Here is an 18,571-nt window from a genome sequence, read left to right as displayed (position 1 = left end):
CTGTGTATACAACAAACACAAACTGTACAGTGCAGACAAACTCTTTGCATATATGTATGTAAAATTAGCAGTACATACCAACATTTCTTGATACACATAGCCTACAACATGCATTTCTTAAATGCCATCCTCTTCCCATGCAAAAGATGAAGTAATGGTCACACTAACGACTGAAACCCAAGAACAAATGACAAGGACTTTGCCAAGAAAAATATGAACAAGGAGAAAGAAAAGAATTAAGAGCATGTTATGTGGTCGCTCCTTAAGATGAACAGACAACATCATACATCACCTGCATGGAACTGAACACAGGAACATTTTTGAGAGAGAGAAAGAGAGAGAGGAAACCAAACAGACTGACAAACAGATGTACATTTACTCACCAGTCATTTACAAAAATAAATTCAGCCTTCACAGGACTAGTCAACTGGTTTGCAGGGCAGGTTAGCCCAGCATGTAGAGTTCATCTGAGAGAATGATTAGTGTGTGGTGTGGAGGTTGTGGAAGTGGGACGGCGGCTCTCGACTCGACTCGTACGCTTTACGTTTCCTTCGTCAACGGCACTGCATGTTATTCTAGCAACACAGCTTTGTACAAATATGTAAGTCAGACTAATGTGCTTCAATACATCCTAATATAGAAAGTAGCTCATAATCCCAATAAATTCCAGAAAATACAGGTCTTCAAATGAAGCCTTGGATATATTTGCAATTTAGCAGCCCAGCTTCGGTCTACATAATAACATTCTAAATTGTATTCATTAAACTATGAGAGTTATTAAAGCAAGACAGGCTTAATATCAAATCTGATCAGAGATTCAGAAAATCCTCGATCGTTTGCTAAAAGTCGTGAGTAAATGAAAACTCAGAATTGAAAGTGCTATCATTTCAATTCAGAGAAAGTAGGATGAGAGAACGTTTGAATAACATGCCCGTTCAATGCTGGCTTAAACAGTCGAATGATCCATTATACCTTTCCCTTTTTTTTTTTTTTGGTCCTTAAGGAAAAGCATGCAGGTGATTAACTGATCGGTACCCCATGTGTTTAGTCAAATGAACTGTATACTCTCATGACTACAGTTCCACCCATCCAGGATTTACTCAAAAAGGCAAAGTTTATTCTGCTGTGCGGGTGAATATTTGTCACAGTGAGCAAAGAAGCAAAACTGGACAGAGTGGGTGAGGTTTTAGTGCTGCCCACTGCATGTTACTGCGATAGGTGGGTCTGGATTCTCGGATGGATCGATAAACTTTGGTAAAATTCACAATCAAGATCGTTACAAAAGAATAGGAAGTAAGACGAGTGTTTATAGATGGACTAAGCCACTCTGTGTTTGTGTGTGTTTCTTAGGGGCATGAGGCACCTTTAACCCAGCACAGACTGGGTACATGTTTTTGCATGCTGGGTTAGAGGTCATCACAGGCACACAATAGGCCAATATGAGCAGTACTGGACTCTGCATGCTGAGCTAGGAAAAAACCTCTCTTAATTTAATTATGATAGCTAGTCATTAAACGTCTATTTTTAAAGCTTTTAAAAAAAAAAAAAATTCATACAGTGAAGCCATTTCTTGATTTGCATCATACGTCATGAACAGAACACAATACTAACCTTGCCCATGCGTTTGCGGAACAAAAAGGCCCATTAAGTGAACACCACACCAGGATTGGCTGACAGTTCAGCGTGAGGGGAGTGCCTTGACCTGAGGCCTACAAGGCCTATACATGTTCCTAGAGCGTGTGCTCTAAGCTATCAGTAAAGAAAAATAGAATTTGGCTTCCTCTATATGCCGGCTTGGCGACGATATGAGCTACGTGAACACAGGCACCTCTGTGCATTCAGGTCCATGCACTGACTGCAGGAGGGCAGCATGGATTTGTGGGTAAGTGAATAATCGGCTTCCAGTGTCTCTTTCTAAACACTTAAGAAAGAGAAACAGTGCTGAGCCTAAGCTAATTTGCATTTCTATAGGCTCTGTGGTGACTCCAGTCCTCCTGAATTATTCCCTGCAAGCGAGCCACCACGCACACCTCAGTCCTGCACAAGTAACGCGTGTGTGCGTGCGCGTGCGTGCGTGTGCATGTGGGTGGGTGGGTGTGGGTGGGTGTACTGGATGTGTTCACATAGATGGATGTTAGGGTTGTTAGAAAAATCACACGTAGCCCCTGCAAAGGTTTTCTCTAGCACTGGACAAAGAGAAAAGAGTGCGAGTTTGACCAATGAAAAAGAAAACAAAAGAGAAAGAAAGCAAGACTGAGCAGGAGACACAGGAAGAAACTCTATAAAAAATTCGAGGACGACAGTCCTGTTTTCTCGCAAGTCAGTCAGTAGTTTACTTCCCCAGAACATAGCTGGTGTTCACTGTGTATAGAAAATAGATCTGAATTAGACGCTTCTGTTACAGGGCTCAAAAAAAAAGTAGTCACGGGTGACCATCAGCGAGACAAAGATGGCCGCTGCTCAACGCACCCACGGCTGCCGTTCCACTCTTCGTTCTCATGGATTGTCACAGTCACAGAAAAATGGGTCTTCTTATTATATGTGCAGGCAGGGGGAGGGGTGGGGCCCGGGGGCAAAGGCATTCCGTATCTGCTGGGGCATTCCATGGTGCGGGTTGAGCTGATTCATCCAGTCGAATCCTCCTCGTCGCTACGCTTGGCCACACTTCTGCAATCGATTTGCCAAGTGGATGGAGAAAGTCAGAGGAGAGCAGAAAAGGAGGAGAGGAGGAGAGGGGCTCGTCTGGACCAGATCCATACAAGAGAGAAGGAGAGAATCTTTCTCTCTCTGAGCCGATGCTGGGTTATGTGCTGGGCTTGCTCGCCTCCTTGCTGACGGGTTTGCCTCCGTTCATCACGGCCGGCTCGCTTGTGCTTTTAGCAGGAGGTGCAGCGGCTTTGGGTACGGTCTCTCCCACATCATGCAATGATGGCTCTCGGTACATTGCGACTGCAGGAGCAGAAAACACATACACACACACACACACACGTGAACAATAGCCTCAGTGAAATAATGAGCCTGTAACTAACTAAAAGGCCAGCATAATGCCTGCCTTCTCCATGTACGAGCTTGAAAGATGCTCGAGTGAGAAGTGAGTGTTCATTAGGCCAGCTCTGACAGAGCCTGTGTGACTTTGTCAGAGTTTAAGGCAGCCTGTCAGACAGGCTCCAGACAGAATGCCACATTACTTAAAAGGGGGGGCTGATCTCCCAGGATAAGTTCTCCTGCTTATATAACAGAAACTCAGCTTAGCTCTGCACCAAAAAGCCATTGCTTTCATCCAAGCCACTGCACAGTTCCAATCTCTTGCTTACCTGGGGCTGCAAACAGGTGGCCTTTCTGCATTTGTGGCTATATAATCCACACAAATCAGCATGTGAGAAAGTGCCCTGGGAGGCACGCGTCTCGTCTGCCGAGCCACAATAAAGTGTCGACATTTCTCATACAAGGACAGGACAATCCTATCAGCTCTACACAAACCATGGCTGTAAATTTCAAAGGCCACTCGTCATTACAAGCTACATTTCAATCAGGAAGTAAAACATCACACGCCAGTCCAAGCCTGAGGAATGATGCCTGCGTGGCATGGACTGGGTTCAGACTTGTAGTAGAAAACCATAAGAATATGAATCTTTGAGCAATTCTTCAGCAGAGAGGCCAAAATTATGACTTGTCAGCTCAGTGGTTTTGCGAAAGTATGGAATCCAAGGCAAAATGTACTGAGAACCATATTTTAAAATCATCACCTCGATTATAGCAGCGTCGCTTCAGAGAAATCTTCGTTTGAATTTTAAGAAACGAAAGTTCAGATTTTTCTGACGTAATTCCGTTACTGACTTTTCTTTCCTCATAAAAGATTTTCCATTCAGAGTTAAACATAGCTAATTGTTCTATGCTTTTTAGGCTCAAAGATACCCCATACAGTGTGAAATTTTTTATTTAATACCATTATCTCGAGTACTGCAACTAAAAAACGTTACCACATTTTGCTGTCAGTGTCATTCTGTTATCGAAGAACTACCCTTTCCTGTACTTTTCCTTCTTTAAATAAAAAAAAATCTGTTAGCAATTATAGTCCTTTGTACTCTTACTTTATGCCACCTCCGAGTTAGAAATACAGTGGTGCTTGAAAGTTTGTGAACCCTTTAGAATTTTCTATATTTCTGCATAAATATGACCTAAAACATCAGATTTTCACACAAGTCCTAAAAGTAGATAAAGAGAACCCAGTTTAACAAATGACACAAAATTATTATACTTGCTCATTTATTTATTGAGGAAAATGATCCAATATTGCATATCTGTGAGTGGCAAAAGTATGTGAACCTCCAGGATTAGCAGTTAATTTGAAGGTGAAATTAGAGTCAGGTGTTTTCAATCAATGGGATGACAATCAGGTGTGAGTGGGCACCCTGTTTTATTTAAAGAACAGGGATCTATCAAAGTCTGATCTTCACAACACATGTTTGTGGAAGTGGATCATGGCATGAACAAAGGAGATTTCTGAGGACCTCAGAAAAAGCGTTGTTGATGCTCATCAGGCTGGAAAAGGTTACAAAACCATCTCTAAAGAGTTTAGACTCCACCAATCCACAGTCAGACAGATTGTGTACAAATGGAGGAAATTCAAGACTATTGTTACCCTCCCCAGGAGTGGTCAACCAACAAAGATCACTCCAAGAGCAAGGCGTGTAATAGTCGGCGAGGTCACAAAAGACCCCAGGGTAACTTCTAAGCAACTGAAGGCCTCTCTCACATTGGCTAATGTTAATGTTCATGAGTCCACCATCAGGAGAACACTGAACAACAATGGTGTGCATGGCAGGGTTGCAAGAAGAAAGCCACTGCTCTCCAAAAAGAACATTGCTGCTCATCTGCAGTTTGCTGAAGATCACATGGATGAGCCAGAAGGCTACTGGAAAAATGTTTTGTGGATGGATGAGACCAAAATAGAACTTTTTGGTTTAAATGAGAAGCATTATGTTTGGAGAAAAGAAAACACTGCAATCCAGCATAAGAACCTTATGCCATCTGTGAAACATGGTGGTGGTAGTATCATGGTTTGGGCCTGTTTTGCTGCATGTGGGCCAGGACGGCTTGCCATCATTGATGGAACAATGAATTCTGAATTAGACCAGCGAATTCTAAAGGAAAAACATCAGGACATCTGTCCATGAACTGAATCTCAAGAGAATGTGGGTCATGCAGCAAGACAATGACCCTAAGCACACAAGTTGTTCTATCAAAGAATGGTTAAAGAAGAATAAAGTTAATGTTTTGGAATGGCCAAGTCAAAGTCCTGACCTTAATCCAATCGAAATGTTGTGGAAGAACCTGAAGCGAGCAGTTCATGTGAGGAAACCCACCAACATCCCAGAGTTGAAGCTGTTCTGTAGGGAGGAACGGGCTAAAATTCCTCCAAGCCGGTGTGCAGGACTGATCAACAGTTACTGGAAATGTTTAGTTGCAGTTATTGCTGCACAAGGGGGTCACACCAGATACTGAAAACAAAGATTCATATACTTTTGCCACTCACAGATATGTAATATTAGATAATTTTCCTCAATAAATAAATGGCCAAGTATAATATTTTTGTCTCATTTGTTTAACTGGGTTCTCTTTATCTACTTTTAGGACTTGTGTGAAAATCTGATGTTGTTTCAGGTCATATTTATGCAGAAATATAGAAAATTCTAAAGGGTTCACAAACTTTCAAGCACCACTGTACATAAACTTATATGAACTGACTTTGAACTCATATAACAAAACACACACACACACACACAGCTTCATTTCTCAAAACCACATAACAGCAGAAGTCTGACAAATTTTAATTTTGTTACAGTGATGGAAATCACAATCATCATTATAAAAGTTATTATATTCATTACTGAGTTCTTATCGGCATTTGCCACTCGAGTGAAAAAAAGCTCAATGGCACCAATGGTCTCTGTAAAGCTGGAGAACTTCTGGTTTAGAAAAACGTCAGTAAAAACCGAGACTAATATGACTCATTATCATTCTGCAGAGTCAAATCATACCAGAGGGGAGCTGGGTTCACCAACCAGGACCCGAAGCATTCATTACCTTCTAATGGCTTAGGCAGGAAGTGAGCAGCTGGTTTGGTTTTCTTCACTCGGTTGCCCTTCATTGCCTGGCCCTCTTTATTGAGACCCAGAAACCAGGCTCTCCCTGACTCCTGCTGCCTGTACAACATGGACGAGTAGATCACATAGTAGTTCTCAAACACTGACTCTTTGAACTTGCATTCAGCTGTAAAGAGTTCCTGTAACACAGAGAGAGAGAGAGAGAGAGAGAGAGAGAGAGAGAGGGAGAAAACACGGTCATTAAAGGGGTATCTGGAGAGCTTACCAACCCACAAACTCTGAAATAAGACACCCAGTCAGTTTCTTTTGTGCTGCCTATTTCAGAAAACATGTGCTTCAGCAAGCCGTTCAGATTTGGCTCCTCTTTCTATGTCACAAGGGGAGAGATCATTAGAATTATACCGTCCCCTCATCTGAGGCTACATCCACACGACAACGGCAACGAGATTTTATTAAAAAAAATATCGCGTCCACATGGGCAACGGATCAGTAAAATATCAGGTACATATGGCAACGCAACGCTTGCTGAAAACGACGCAATACACATGCCACACCTCTACGTGCGCTGTAAGACGGTCCCATCGGAGACACCAGAACAATAGAAGAAGTAGACGCATGCGCATAAACCCCTTCTTCTACCCGGTGTGAAGCACTGTCAGGAACAAACACACAACAAGAAGAAGATGGCTGCGACTATGCGAGGAAATCGTGCCTTCTGTGTGTACAAATTAGTTTTATTAGTGTGCATAGTTTTATATAACTTAATTTTCTTATTGTGTGTGAACATTTTGAAAAGCATTTTTATATAATTTATATAACTTTTTATATTGTGTGTGAACATTTTGAAAAGCAGTCTTATCCACCCAGAGGAAACCCACGCAGACACGGGGAGAACATGCAAACTCCGCACAGAAAGGCCCTCGCCGGCCACGGGGCTCGAACCTGGACCTTCTTGCTGTGAGGCGACGGCGCTAACCACTACACCACCGTGCCACCCACTTTCAAACATCAAGCATGCAAATAAATCAATGGTGCAAAAGCAAACAGTTGTGTAATACAGCTGGAGTTCACATTATGTGTAAGACAGTATTTCATTATGTGTAGTTTCCATATTTGACAGAGAACTTCATCTTAATTTTTGTCACCGTGATGTAAATGACAGCCTTTAAATGACCTCATTTCAAAATGGATGCCCTCTATCTGCAACGATAGATCTTCAACATGGATTGAGATATTACCAATGGTGAAAATGGTCTTTAATACAATTTAAAACACAGAAATGTATATTTGCATTGCCATGCTGTTGCCATACAAGGTGATTCCTCTATTTCGTTCCTCTCGGCATGCTATGTAACATTACTTATTAGGTATTTCATAGTGCCATATTAATACTACAGCAAAGATGAAATGAGATGTTTTAAAGAATTCCCTACACAATGACAGTGCTATCGTTCTTCATGATCACCGCTGAACTATGAAAGATGGCTAATAAAGTCATTCATTTTCAATACGGGACGATCTTTCTTCATTGAGTTTCACTGGTGAATGCTGCATGTCTTGTATATTGCATTACCTTGCAATTTATTGCATTGATTAAAGTTTGTTGGCTTCGTCTGCCAGTTCAATAACTCTGCCACTTCATAAATCCAGGAAGCACTGTGCTTGTTCCCAGCACTGAAAGAAGCATGTGCTTACTTACACATGCTAATAAATTCCACAGTTATATAATAAGAGGTAATAACAGTCCTGTTAGATTAAACACCAGATCCATCATGACTTGACATGCAATAAATGTTGTAAAACAAATCCACACTGCGCCAAAACCAATCTGTTGTAATTGAGGCAGGTATTAAAGCGATAATGCTGGATCACTGGCCAGCTAAGACAGAACTGATATTTAATTTGTTCTGAGCTTCTTACAGGGCAGTAAAACACTGATGAAAACCTGCTTTCATGTTTCACTTATTTTGTAGATGAAACCTTACAGAATTCTCCATGCAATCCTTTAGTGTAAAGCGTTGTATTAATGAGCATGTTGGAGAATAACGCTCTAAATTCCACCTGGTTATTTTTATCTTCTTTTCAATCCCACAGTGCTCTCAGTTATTACTGCTTGTTAAATTGTTCCCTGTCAGCTTCAGACAACTGGTAGCTTTAGTTTATGGGAGAGGAGGCAGGGACTAAGTGGCACGTTTGGGGAGATGTGATGGCTGAATGAATGGGACGAAATTGCATTATGTAAGGGAGTTGAACTCGGATGTGTTTTGGAGGGTTCTCCAGTCCCCTTGATTAAACACTTCATTGACTGCACCAGCACTGTGTTCATCCTTCAGCAGGATATAATGCATGTGTATCATCAACTCTGTGTTAAACCCTCCTGAGTGTGTAACCCTCCAACACAAACTGCGCCCAAGTGTTGATTTTATGAAGGATCCTCTCTAAACGTCTCACTATGCACATGGGCTCAAGGTTTCCCCAGAGGACATCTGAAACATCCATAGATGATATTTCATTTCTGCAATCACGGGTTTTGCTGTAACATCTAAAAATCTTTACCATGCATTTGAATTGACCGGAACATATTTCCAGTTTCAAAGCCCTTTGAAGACATTTTGATGCAGCACTGCAAGACATGGACACTTTTTGAAAGAATGAAAACCAAAGCATAACCCTTAAACATGGTGACACTCATGAATATACTGTATATGGAGGTACCCTGGCTGCCTGCATTTGTATTAATGCTCTTTTTGCATGCAATCATTCAATTCCATAAATGACATCACATCTCTAGCCGCTTTATCCTTCTACAGGGTCGCAGGCAAGCTGGAGCCTATCCCAGCTGACTACGGGCGAAAGGCGGGGTACACCCTGGACAAGTCGCCAGGTCATCACAGGGCTGACACATAGACACAGACAACCATTCACACTCACATTCACACCTACGGTCAATTTAGAGTCACCAGTTAACCTAACCTGCATGTCTTTGGACTGTGGGGGAAACCGGAGCACCCGGAGGAAACCCACGCGGACACGGGGAGAACATGCAAACTCCACACAGAAAGGCCCTCGCCGGCCACGGGGCTCGAACCCGGACCTTCTTGCTGTGAGGCGACAGCGCTAACCACTACACCACCGTGCCGCCCTCCATAAACGAAATAATACCGAAGCCCCGACACAAGCAACATTTTTAAATCCATGGCTGCTTGTGTCACTTCAAAAAGGTAATTACAGTTTCAGCTCATCAGGTGAGGCATATTGCTCACTGGCTGGTAACGGTAATTAGTTCGATGCTTTTGGATAGAGCAGACTGAACACTCATTTCCAAATCATGTGATGGCACCAGATTTTCAGCATGGCACAACCTGACACAGAGCCAGCAATTAAAACTAATTACAGTGTTTTACATATCAAATACTGAAAGGATGATCATGACAAAATCCCATTTTTATCCTCAACTCTGAGATTGACTTATTCTAATATATCTATCCATCCATCCATCCATCCATCCATTATCTGTAGCTGCTTTATCCTGTTTTACAGGGTCGCAGGCAAGCTGGAGCCTATCTCAGCTGACTACGGGCGAGAGGCGGGGTACACCCTGGACAAGTCGCCAGGTCATCACAGGGCCGACACATAGACACAGACAACCATTCACACTCACATTCACACCTACGGTCAATTTAGAGTCACCAGTTAACCTAACCTGCATGTCTTTGGACTGTGGGGGAAACCGGAGCACCCGGAGGAAACCCACGCGGACACGGGGAGAACATGCAAACTCCATACAGAAAGGTCCTCGTCGGCTGCTGGGCTCAAACCCAGAACCTTCTTGCTGTGAGGCGACAGTGCTAACCACAACACCATCATGCCGTCCACTCTAATAGATCTACTGTATATTCAATCTAGAACAGGAAATTGAGACTACAGGGGTCATACGTTCACCCAAACTGGACAGCTGAAGAATTGAAAAAACATCACCTGGTATTTTTCCAATCTTCAGCTGTTCAGTTTTGGTGAGTCTGTACCCACTGTGGTTGCAGATTCCCGTTCCTGGCTGACAGGAGTGGAACCTGATATGGTCTTCTTTTGCTGTAGTCCATCCATCTCAAGGTTCAATGCGTTTTGCATTGTAAGATGTTTTTCTGCTACCTGATTGTAAAGAGCGGTTATTTGAGTATCTGTAGACTTCCTGTCAGCTTCAACCAGTTTAGACATTCTCCTATGATCTCGACAATGCAATGTTTCTGCCTGTAGAACTGTTACTAGCTGGATTTTGTTGTTGTTGTTTTTTACACCATTCTGTATAAACTCAATCAGCAGTTTCTGACATACTCAAACCAGCTCATTCAACACCAACAATGATGCCATGGACAAAGTCACTAAGATAACATTTTTCCCAATTCTAATGTTCAGTTGGAACATTTAACAGTTATTCCACGAAATCGAGTCGTACATGAGCTGATAGCCGACGAGGCGTGAAGTCCCGAGTCGGCTATAAGCCATGTACGACGAGATTGACTGGAATAACTGTTTTATTCTATCCACATTTACTGAATTTTGAGAAATAGAGTATTTTTATTTAAATTTTTTACAAATTCAATAATTAAAAACTTTATACAAAATGTCTGACAAAATCATTTCTGCTTAGGATGTAAACAAACCGGCGAAATGACAGTAGCAATTTGTGAAAAATGCGATAATTATTGAAAAATAAAAAAGATCCATTCTTACCATGAAATACTTTTATTCCATATTTTGTTCCTTTTTTTTGTATTTTTGGGGGTTTTGTTTTTGTGTAGAGTTTTTATTTCGTCCTCGGTTGGTTCAGTAACGCTCTGCCATTTTGTTTTTCTCTCCTCACGGTATACAAGTTGATATCCTAGTAGTAGAGTAGCCAATCAGAGTGTGTGATTGCTCATCTCCAGTGAATGTATATAGAATAATAACCTATGCTCTTAACCTGTATCTGCACAATTATATGCACTGCGCTATCGTCACATCTCATCTCATCTCATTATCTCAAGCTGCTTTATCCTTCTACAGGGTCGCAGGCAAGCTGGAGCCTATCCCAGCTGACTACGGGCGAAAGGCGGGGTACACCCTGGACAAGTCGCCAGGTCATCACAGGGCTGACACATAGACACAGACAACCATTCACACTCACATTCACACCTACGCTCAATTTAGAGTCACCAGTTAACCTAACCTGCATGTCTTTGGACTGTGGGGGAAACCGGAGCACCCGGAGGAAACCCACGCGGACACGGGGAGAACATGCAAACTCCACACAGAAAGGCCCTCGCCGGCCCCGGGGCTCGAACCCAGAACCTTCTTGCTGTGAGGCGACAGCGCTAACCACTACACCACCGTGCCGCCCGCTATCGTCACATGTCCCAGTTTTTATCTAATGACAGCAGGGTTTTTAATGTTTCAGACTTTGAGTAACTTTTCAGTTACAAATGACTGGACTATAGAGGATGCTGAGTCACAAAGCAATGTTGTGAAGCCAATGCTAAAGCATCTTTGATGTTGATTATGACTATAAAGAGAATATAAAAAACTAAATTCACAAAAACAGACCAGATCAAACTGAGAGCTGACAACTGTTTTATCTTGTTGTAGTATCTTAATTACTAAATGGAACATCATTAAGGCATATCTTGTGATTAAAACTGTATATACTTAGTATTTCACATATAATTCACAGAATATTTGATTCCACCTTCTTAAACATCATGCACATCTGGAATCTCAAAACCCTGTTCCACTAAAGTGACACAATGACAGATAAACAGCAAGTCAAGACCAAGCCATGGTTCAGCAGAGGCATGCAGTCCCTCAGTAAAGGTACAGTAAAGGTTCGACACTCCTACATATCATTCCACTGAGTGTGTGAATAGCTGCCAGAGGTGGCGGTGCAGGAATCGACTAGTTGATGCCAGCAGCTCGCTATGAGCCTGTTTGATTTTGCACTGTAGCCAATAAATGGGTCAGGTGACATGTGCCGGGGCTATCCTCACCTTGCTCTCCATTGTGAAATCATTAGTAGGTATGAGCAGTCGTACCATCTATGTGCTTTCCAGTGATGCTCTTTTAACAGCCCTTCATTTTCTACCATTAAAACAGCACGTACATTTCCACTGGGTTACCATGGTAACACTCAAGGGGTCCTGGAAGGCAAGTGATTTTTTTCTCTCTTTCATCAAGAGGAACGCCAACTGTTCATGCATTCAAATACATAGGTAGGAGCTATTGTCTCTATTTCTAGACTCATTGTGGGAAACAATGGCAAGACGGGGAAGCCTATATGCTCCTCGAAAGAACATGACAAGATAGTTAATGTATTTAAGCATTACTAAATAGAACATCATTAAGGCATATCTTATGACTAAAACTGTATATACTTAGTATTTCACATATAATTCACAGAATATGGCATTTATTTCAGTAGAAGAGCTGTGAAGGTGTGTCAGTTTGGCCTGGTGCAGAACAGCTACATAATCTACAGCGACGCACAATGATGGTCCAATAAAGGTAACTGAAGAGCAAAGAAAAATGATGGCAGCTGCACTTGTATGGAGAAAGAGGCGAGAAAATCAAAATATTTAAGAGACATGCAAATTCATTTCCTCTTGGCTCAAACCCACTGCCCTTCTAAATCTGGATTTCACACAAAAGATTCGCTCCACTTTGAATGTGTGACCATAATTGACCTTGGCCAGTGCTAGAACAGGGCAGCCTGCTTTAGACCCATATAATCAACCCATCCTGCTGAGAGAGGAGATGAGAGAGAGACAGACAGAGGCACACACAGAGATTAAGATAGAATGAGAGAGGTATGGGGGAGAAAAAAAGATTGTGGCTAACAGAGTTGAAATGGTGCTTTGGGTCAGTAAGGGGAAAGAGAACAACAAAAAAAAGCACCAAACAGTGCTGAAATGAAATAGAAAGACAGCTGGAAGAGAGATACAGATGAAGCAGGAATGAAAGACAGAAGCAGAGGGAATGAAAAGACTGAACATGGTTTTAACCGACGCATGCTTTTGTTTGCTGATGAATGAAAGTAGATGAGCAATGGGGGGGGGGGGATGCTATTAGCATGCAGAGTGATCCCTCATAAACATGCAGAAACCAGCAAAACTGTTTATTAATGCTGTCAGCCTAAAGCCTATTAATCCATAGAAAAGGTCATTGTTTCGAAAGCTGAGTTGTGCTTGCTGAATTCCTTCACTCGTACAGACAAGAAGGCACAAGTGGAGATAGAGTCAGCTGAATGTCTGAGCCAGAAAAGGGCAAAATAAACAATATTGTTCATAACTGGAACACAGAATGCCATATTAATGAATGAATTGGGATTTAGAAAGTGATTTATGGGCGGCAACTCTGTATGTGAGAAGAGTCGAGTTCAATGTGTGTGCTATTACATAAGGTTCAACTGATACCACAGAAATATGACAAGCTTTTGGTATCTGTTTGTGTCATTGGGGGGGAAAACCCAAATGGCAAGTTATGTTACTGGGTTAAATCCTGATCCCCACCCCCGGAAGAGAATGGCATCAAACTGCCGACAATCACATGTTCACCACCGTTCACAATTCTACTCAAAATATAAATGTCGAAATGTAAAAACATTTTCTTCAACAAATAAAAACAAGATGAAACTGGTGGATTGGACAAGGATGAAATGGTTTTTCTCATGTTTGAAATATGCAGCATGCACTTGTAGTACTAGAGTGCCACAGTGACTGCGTACCCTGAGAGATAGACACCAGAGCTGTCTCTTCAGAGCTCTATGTTAAAATTGAATCTTCGTTATTGGAAAAACTGCTGTACTACTACACTTTTTGGTAACACTAGCAATCATTTCAACTACTGTGATGTTGTGCCAAAATGTTTTATTTCCTCGGAAAAAAAAGCTGCTTTTCACTGTGTTAACTGTTAGACGAATAGTGGTGCTTTGCGTGCGGAGCGAAGCGCCATACTTAAGAGAATATGGTAATGCATCAACCTGATTTTTGATAGATTTTGCAACCGTACGACATCCATCCATCAGTCCGTCCATCCATACAAACAACAAACCTGTACCACTACAGAATCATAAGTGCAAGGCAATGTATCTCAAACACTTGACCACTGGCAAATGAAATTTGTATCTTTATTTACATAAGACAGATGGGTTTTAATCCAGCCCTTATTTTTAATTTGCTTATTCAAAAACAAAACGAAGGATTATTTACATACTAACATATTCTACGGACAATATTGATGAAAAAATATTGGGGGGGTTTTCATAGCAGGCAACGTATCTTTGCATTTGATGCTTTTTTTACCTGAACGATTTCTTACTGTGCAATCATCTCATCTCACCTCATCTCATCATCTCAAGCCGCTTTATCCTGTTCTACAGGGTCGCAGGCAAGCTGGAGCCTATCCCAGCTGACTACGGGCGAAATGCGGGGTACACCCTGGACAAGTCGCCAGGTCATCACAGGGCTGACACATAGACAACCATTCACACTCACATTCACACCTACGGTCAATTTAGAGTCACCAGTTAACCTAACCTGCATGTCTTTGGACTGTGGGGGAAACCGGAGCACCCGGAGGAAACCCACGCGGACACGGGGAGAACATGCAAACTCCGCACAGAAAGGCCCTCGCCGGCCACGGGGCTCGAACCCGCACCTTCTTGCTGTGAGGCAACAGCGCTAACCACTACACCACCATGCCACCCGTCTGCACAATCATGTAAACATAATTATTGTATATTTCAATAGCAGTTAAGAGCACCTTTCCTTAGTTTTAGATAATCTAAAACTACCACGGATCGATATCGATTAGTTCTTATGTTCGATAATATTCAATGGTAACTATATAGTAATGATGTGAAGTGAAAGCGCTGGTTCACTGCTGTCCACCAGGCGCCCAGCAGAGTCACACTATAATAAATGTCATGGTGTTGTTTCTGGTGTCAAAGAAAGGAATAAACTTGTAGTCATAACTGCGATGCGTATCTCATTATTGGTGTCACTGTCACAAGACAATGCAGCAATTTATTGAGGTGAAATACATGACACTACACAATTCAATGGTTCATACGTATGCTAAAATACAGGGTGATTCAAAAAACTTTGATATCATTTCACAATCTAAAAACTTTGCCAAGTCTCATTCAATTGACCTCAAATTTTAACAGCATGTGTGGAAACAGGTCAAAATGTTATGTTTAATGTTTTTTGTTTTTATCATTTTAGGTATAGCAATGCCATTCACTGGAAAAGAAAAGGCGTTGTGTGTGTTAGAGTACACTCGAACACAGTCGAACAAGACTGCAGCGTTCATTTATGAGAGAATTCTCTAAAAATGCACAAACTGCAATGCAGATTTGGACACGGCACCAAATGTTCAAAGAGGAAGGCTGTCTGTGTGTGTCTGCGTGTCAGGTGGCATGTATATTGAAAATTTGTGAAATTGTTCATGGAATTCACATACCTTTGAATTTCTCATTCAAATTTTGAGGAATAAATCTTACATTGCTCAATATTAAGCCTGTTCAGTTTCATTTGCCTGGACTATGTTACATCTCAAATAATATCACATTTTTTGAAACACCCTGTATTATTATTCTATTCAGGTTGATTTGTGCCCTTGTTTTATATATACAGAAACCAGTTAGCTAGAAGTACCATGCCTGTTGATATCCTGCCAAAATCAGTGAATTAATGTGCTTACGAAAGTAATGATATTAAACGTTTCTAGCTCACCATAAAGGAGCTGTTATATGTTCGAGACACAGTCAAACGCATTTCCTAGAAAGGTTTAATGAGCGTATAATGCATGCTGGAAGTCAAACAAAAACATTTGGGGGAAAATTTGAATTTGTACTGTATGTGACTAAAACCTTTGTCAGATAATTTTTTTTGCTAATGACACTGCTCTCATTAGCTGGCTTGAATTTGGTCACTGGAGGAGTATTTTTGAAAGATATTTTGCAGGTAAGCTCATTCAAATCCATTAAAATTCATGTAAAGCCGTAAGATTGTCATTATTGCTTGCGCCTGTATGGTGGAATTTGAACCCAAATGCAAGAGGAATATGAACATTGTTATGAGTGTGGACTCCAGAAGAGATGGTGAGCAGTAAGTTGGGAGGCTCACCACCTTGGGGCTGAGCCCAGAGAGTGTAGGCAGAATCATTGAGTTGGTTGTTGGCTCAGGGAGAGATAGCATTAGAGGGGTAACATTTCAAGACATTTTCTGGGATGCTTAGAAAAAAAAAAGTTAGACAAAATTGCTCATGGTTTGTTGCATGATGGATAACCAACAGGTCATAAAATGTGTATATATACAGTGTCTTGCAAAAGTATTCATCCTCCTTAGTGTTTGTCCTGTTTTGTCAAATTACAAGCTGGAATTAAAATGGATTTTTGGAGGGTTAGCACCATTTGATTTACGCAACATGCCTACAACTTTAAAAGTGAAAATTGTTTTATTGTGACACAAACAATAATTACGATCTAAAAACAGAAATCGGGAGTGTGCATAGGTATTCACCCCCCAAAGTCAATACTTTGTAGAGCCACCTTTTGCTGCAATTACAGCTGCAAGTCTCTTGGGGTATGTCTCTATTAGCTTAGCACATCTAGCCACTGGGATTTTTGCCCATTCCTCAAGGCAAACCTGCTCCAACTCCTTCAAGTTAGATGGGTTGTATTGGTGTACAGCAATCTTCAAGTTATACCACAGATTCTCAATTGGATTGAGGTCTGGGCTTTGACTAGGCCATTCCAAGACATTTAAATGTTTCCCTTTAAACCACTCCAGTGAAGCTTTAGCAGTATGTTTAGGGTCATTGTCCTGCTGGAACGTGAACCTTCGTCCAAGTCTCAAACCTCTGGCCGACTCAAACAGGTTTTCCTCCAGAATTGCCCTGTATTTAGTGCCATCCATCTTTCCTTCAGTCCTGACCAGCTTTCCTGTCCCTGCAGATGAAAAATATCCCCACAGCATGATGCTTCCATGTGTTTGGGGAGTCTGCCACATGCTGTTGGCCAAACTCCAAACGTGTCTTCTTAAGCAATAACATTTTTTTCTGGCCAATCTTTCATAAAGCCCCACTCTGTGGAGTGTACAGCTTAAACTGGTCCTATGGACAGATACTCCCATCTCTACTGTGGATCTGTGCAGCTCCTTCAGTGTTATCTTTGGTGTCTTTGTTGCATCTCTGATTAATGCCCTCCTCGCCCGGTCTATGAGTTTTGGTGGGTGATCTTCTCTTGTCAGGTTTGTAGTGGTGCCATGTTCTTTCCATTTTGCTATCATAGATTTAATGATGCTCCCTGGGATATTCAAAGTTTAGGATATTTTTATAACCCAACCCTGATCTATATGTCTCCACAACTTTGTCTCTGACCTGTTTGGAGGCTCCTTGGTTTTCATGTTGCTTGCTTATTCGTGTAGCAGAGTCAGGGTCCTTCCAGAACAGGGTGAGTTATACAGATATCATGTGACAGGTCATGTGACACTTTGATTGCACACAGGTGGATCTTAATCAACTAATTATGTGACTTATGAAGTGAATTGGTTGGACCAGCTCTTATTTAGGGGTTTCATACGAAAGGGGGTGAATACCTATGCACACTCCAGATTTCTGTTTTTTCATCTTAATTGTTGCTTGTGACACAATAAAACAACAATTTTCACCTTTAAAGTGGTAGGCATGTTGTGTAAATCAAATGGTTCTAATCCTCCAAAAATCCATTTTAATTCCAGCTTGTAATGCAACAAAACAGGACAAACACCAAGGGGGATGAATACTTTTGCAAGACACCGTAGCTTTTTGTGATATACAAACACCATGCTTAAAGAATTATAGGTGAAAGAAGTTACTGATTTCTTACTACTTTGTGTATTGGTTTAAGCTGTTGTTTGAAGATGAATTCAATTCAACCAGCCTGACAGTGACTTATAGGAAATTAAAATGCAGGGCCATTTTACATGACAGTCCAGCTTAATATACATCTAGAAGTTAATATTTGAAGCTAAGGTGGGGTTTACATTAGACCGTATCAGCGGATCATCAGATTAACGTTTTTAAAACGATTAACATGCACACAGCAACACCAATACACGATTCGCCTGCACACAGCAACGCCAATACACGGATACGCTCGGCTCCGCAGGCATCCTGCGCTCCAAATCACTCCGCCCTGAACAGCGAGTGCCCTCTGGAGGGTGCGCACTCCGGCCCTGCGCAGCTCACAGAGCGCGCGAGTGAAGTGCACGAGCAGTCATTCAGGACTGAGCCGCTGTGTGTGTGCTCTCAGTGCATATCGGGTATGCGCATCACTTACCACTTGCAAGTGGAAGGATGGCAAGCCTAAAGACAATCATAACTACACAATGGGCAGTATTTGCATCAGTATTTGCAGTATTTTCATACTTTTATACTCTTTAATGAAAGGT

At 41.7% G+C, this 18,571-nt stretch overlaps 1 protein-coding gene across 1 annotated transcript in view; it reads right to left on the bottom strand.

The window, feature by feature from the left end:
* Nucleotides 1-94: 94 nt before the first annotated feature.
* fgf14 (fibroblast growth factor 14) overlaps nt 95-18,571 on the bottom strand; it is a 113,430-nt gene continuing 94,953 nt past the window's right edge. The window contains exons 4-5 of the mRNA XM_060929520.1: nt 6,088-6,286; nt 95-2,949 (exon numbers count right to left, since the gene is read on the bottom strand). Coding sequence (XP_060785503.1) covers nt 2,804-2,949; nt 6,088-6,286 — 345 coding nt within the window. The 3' untranslated portion in view covers nt 95-2,803. The remainder of the gene's footprint in view (nt 2,950-6,087; nt 6,287-18,571) is intronic.

Source organism: Neoarius graeffei, chromosome 9 (assembly GCF_027579695.1).
Source record: "Neoarius graeffei isolate fNeoGra1 chromosome 9, fNeoGra1.pri, whole genome shotgun sequence".
In the NCBI taxonomy this organism is placed as follows: domain Eukaryota; kingdom Metazoa; phylum Chordata; class Actinopteri; order Siluriformes; family Ariidae; genus Neoarius; species Neoarius graeffei.
This window is presented reverse-complemented; position numbering and strand designations above follow the sequence as displayed.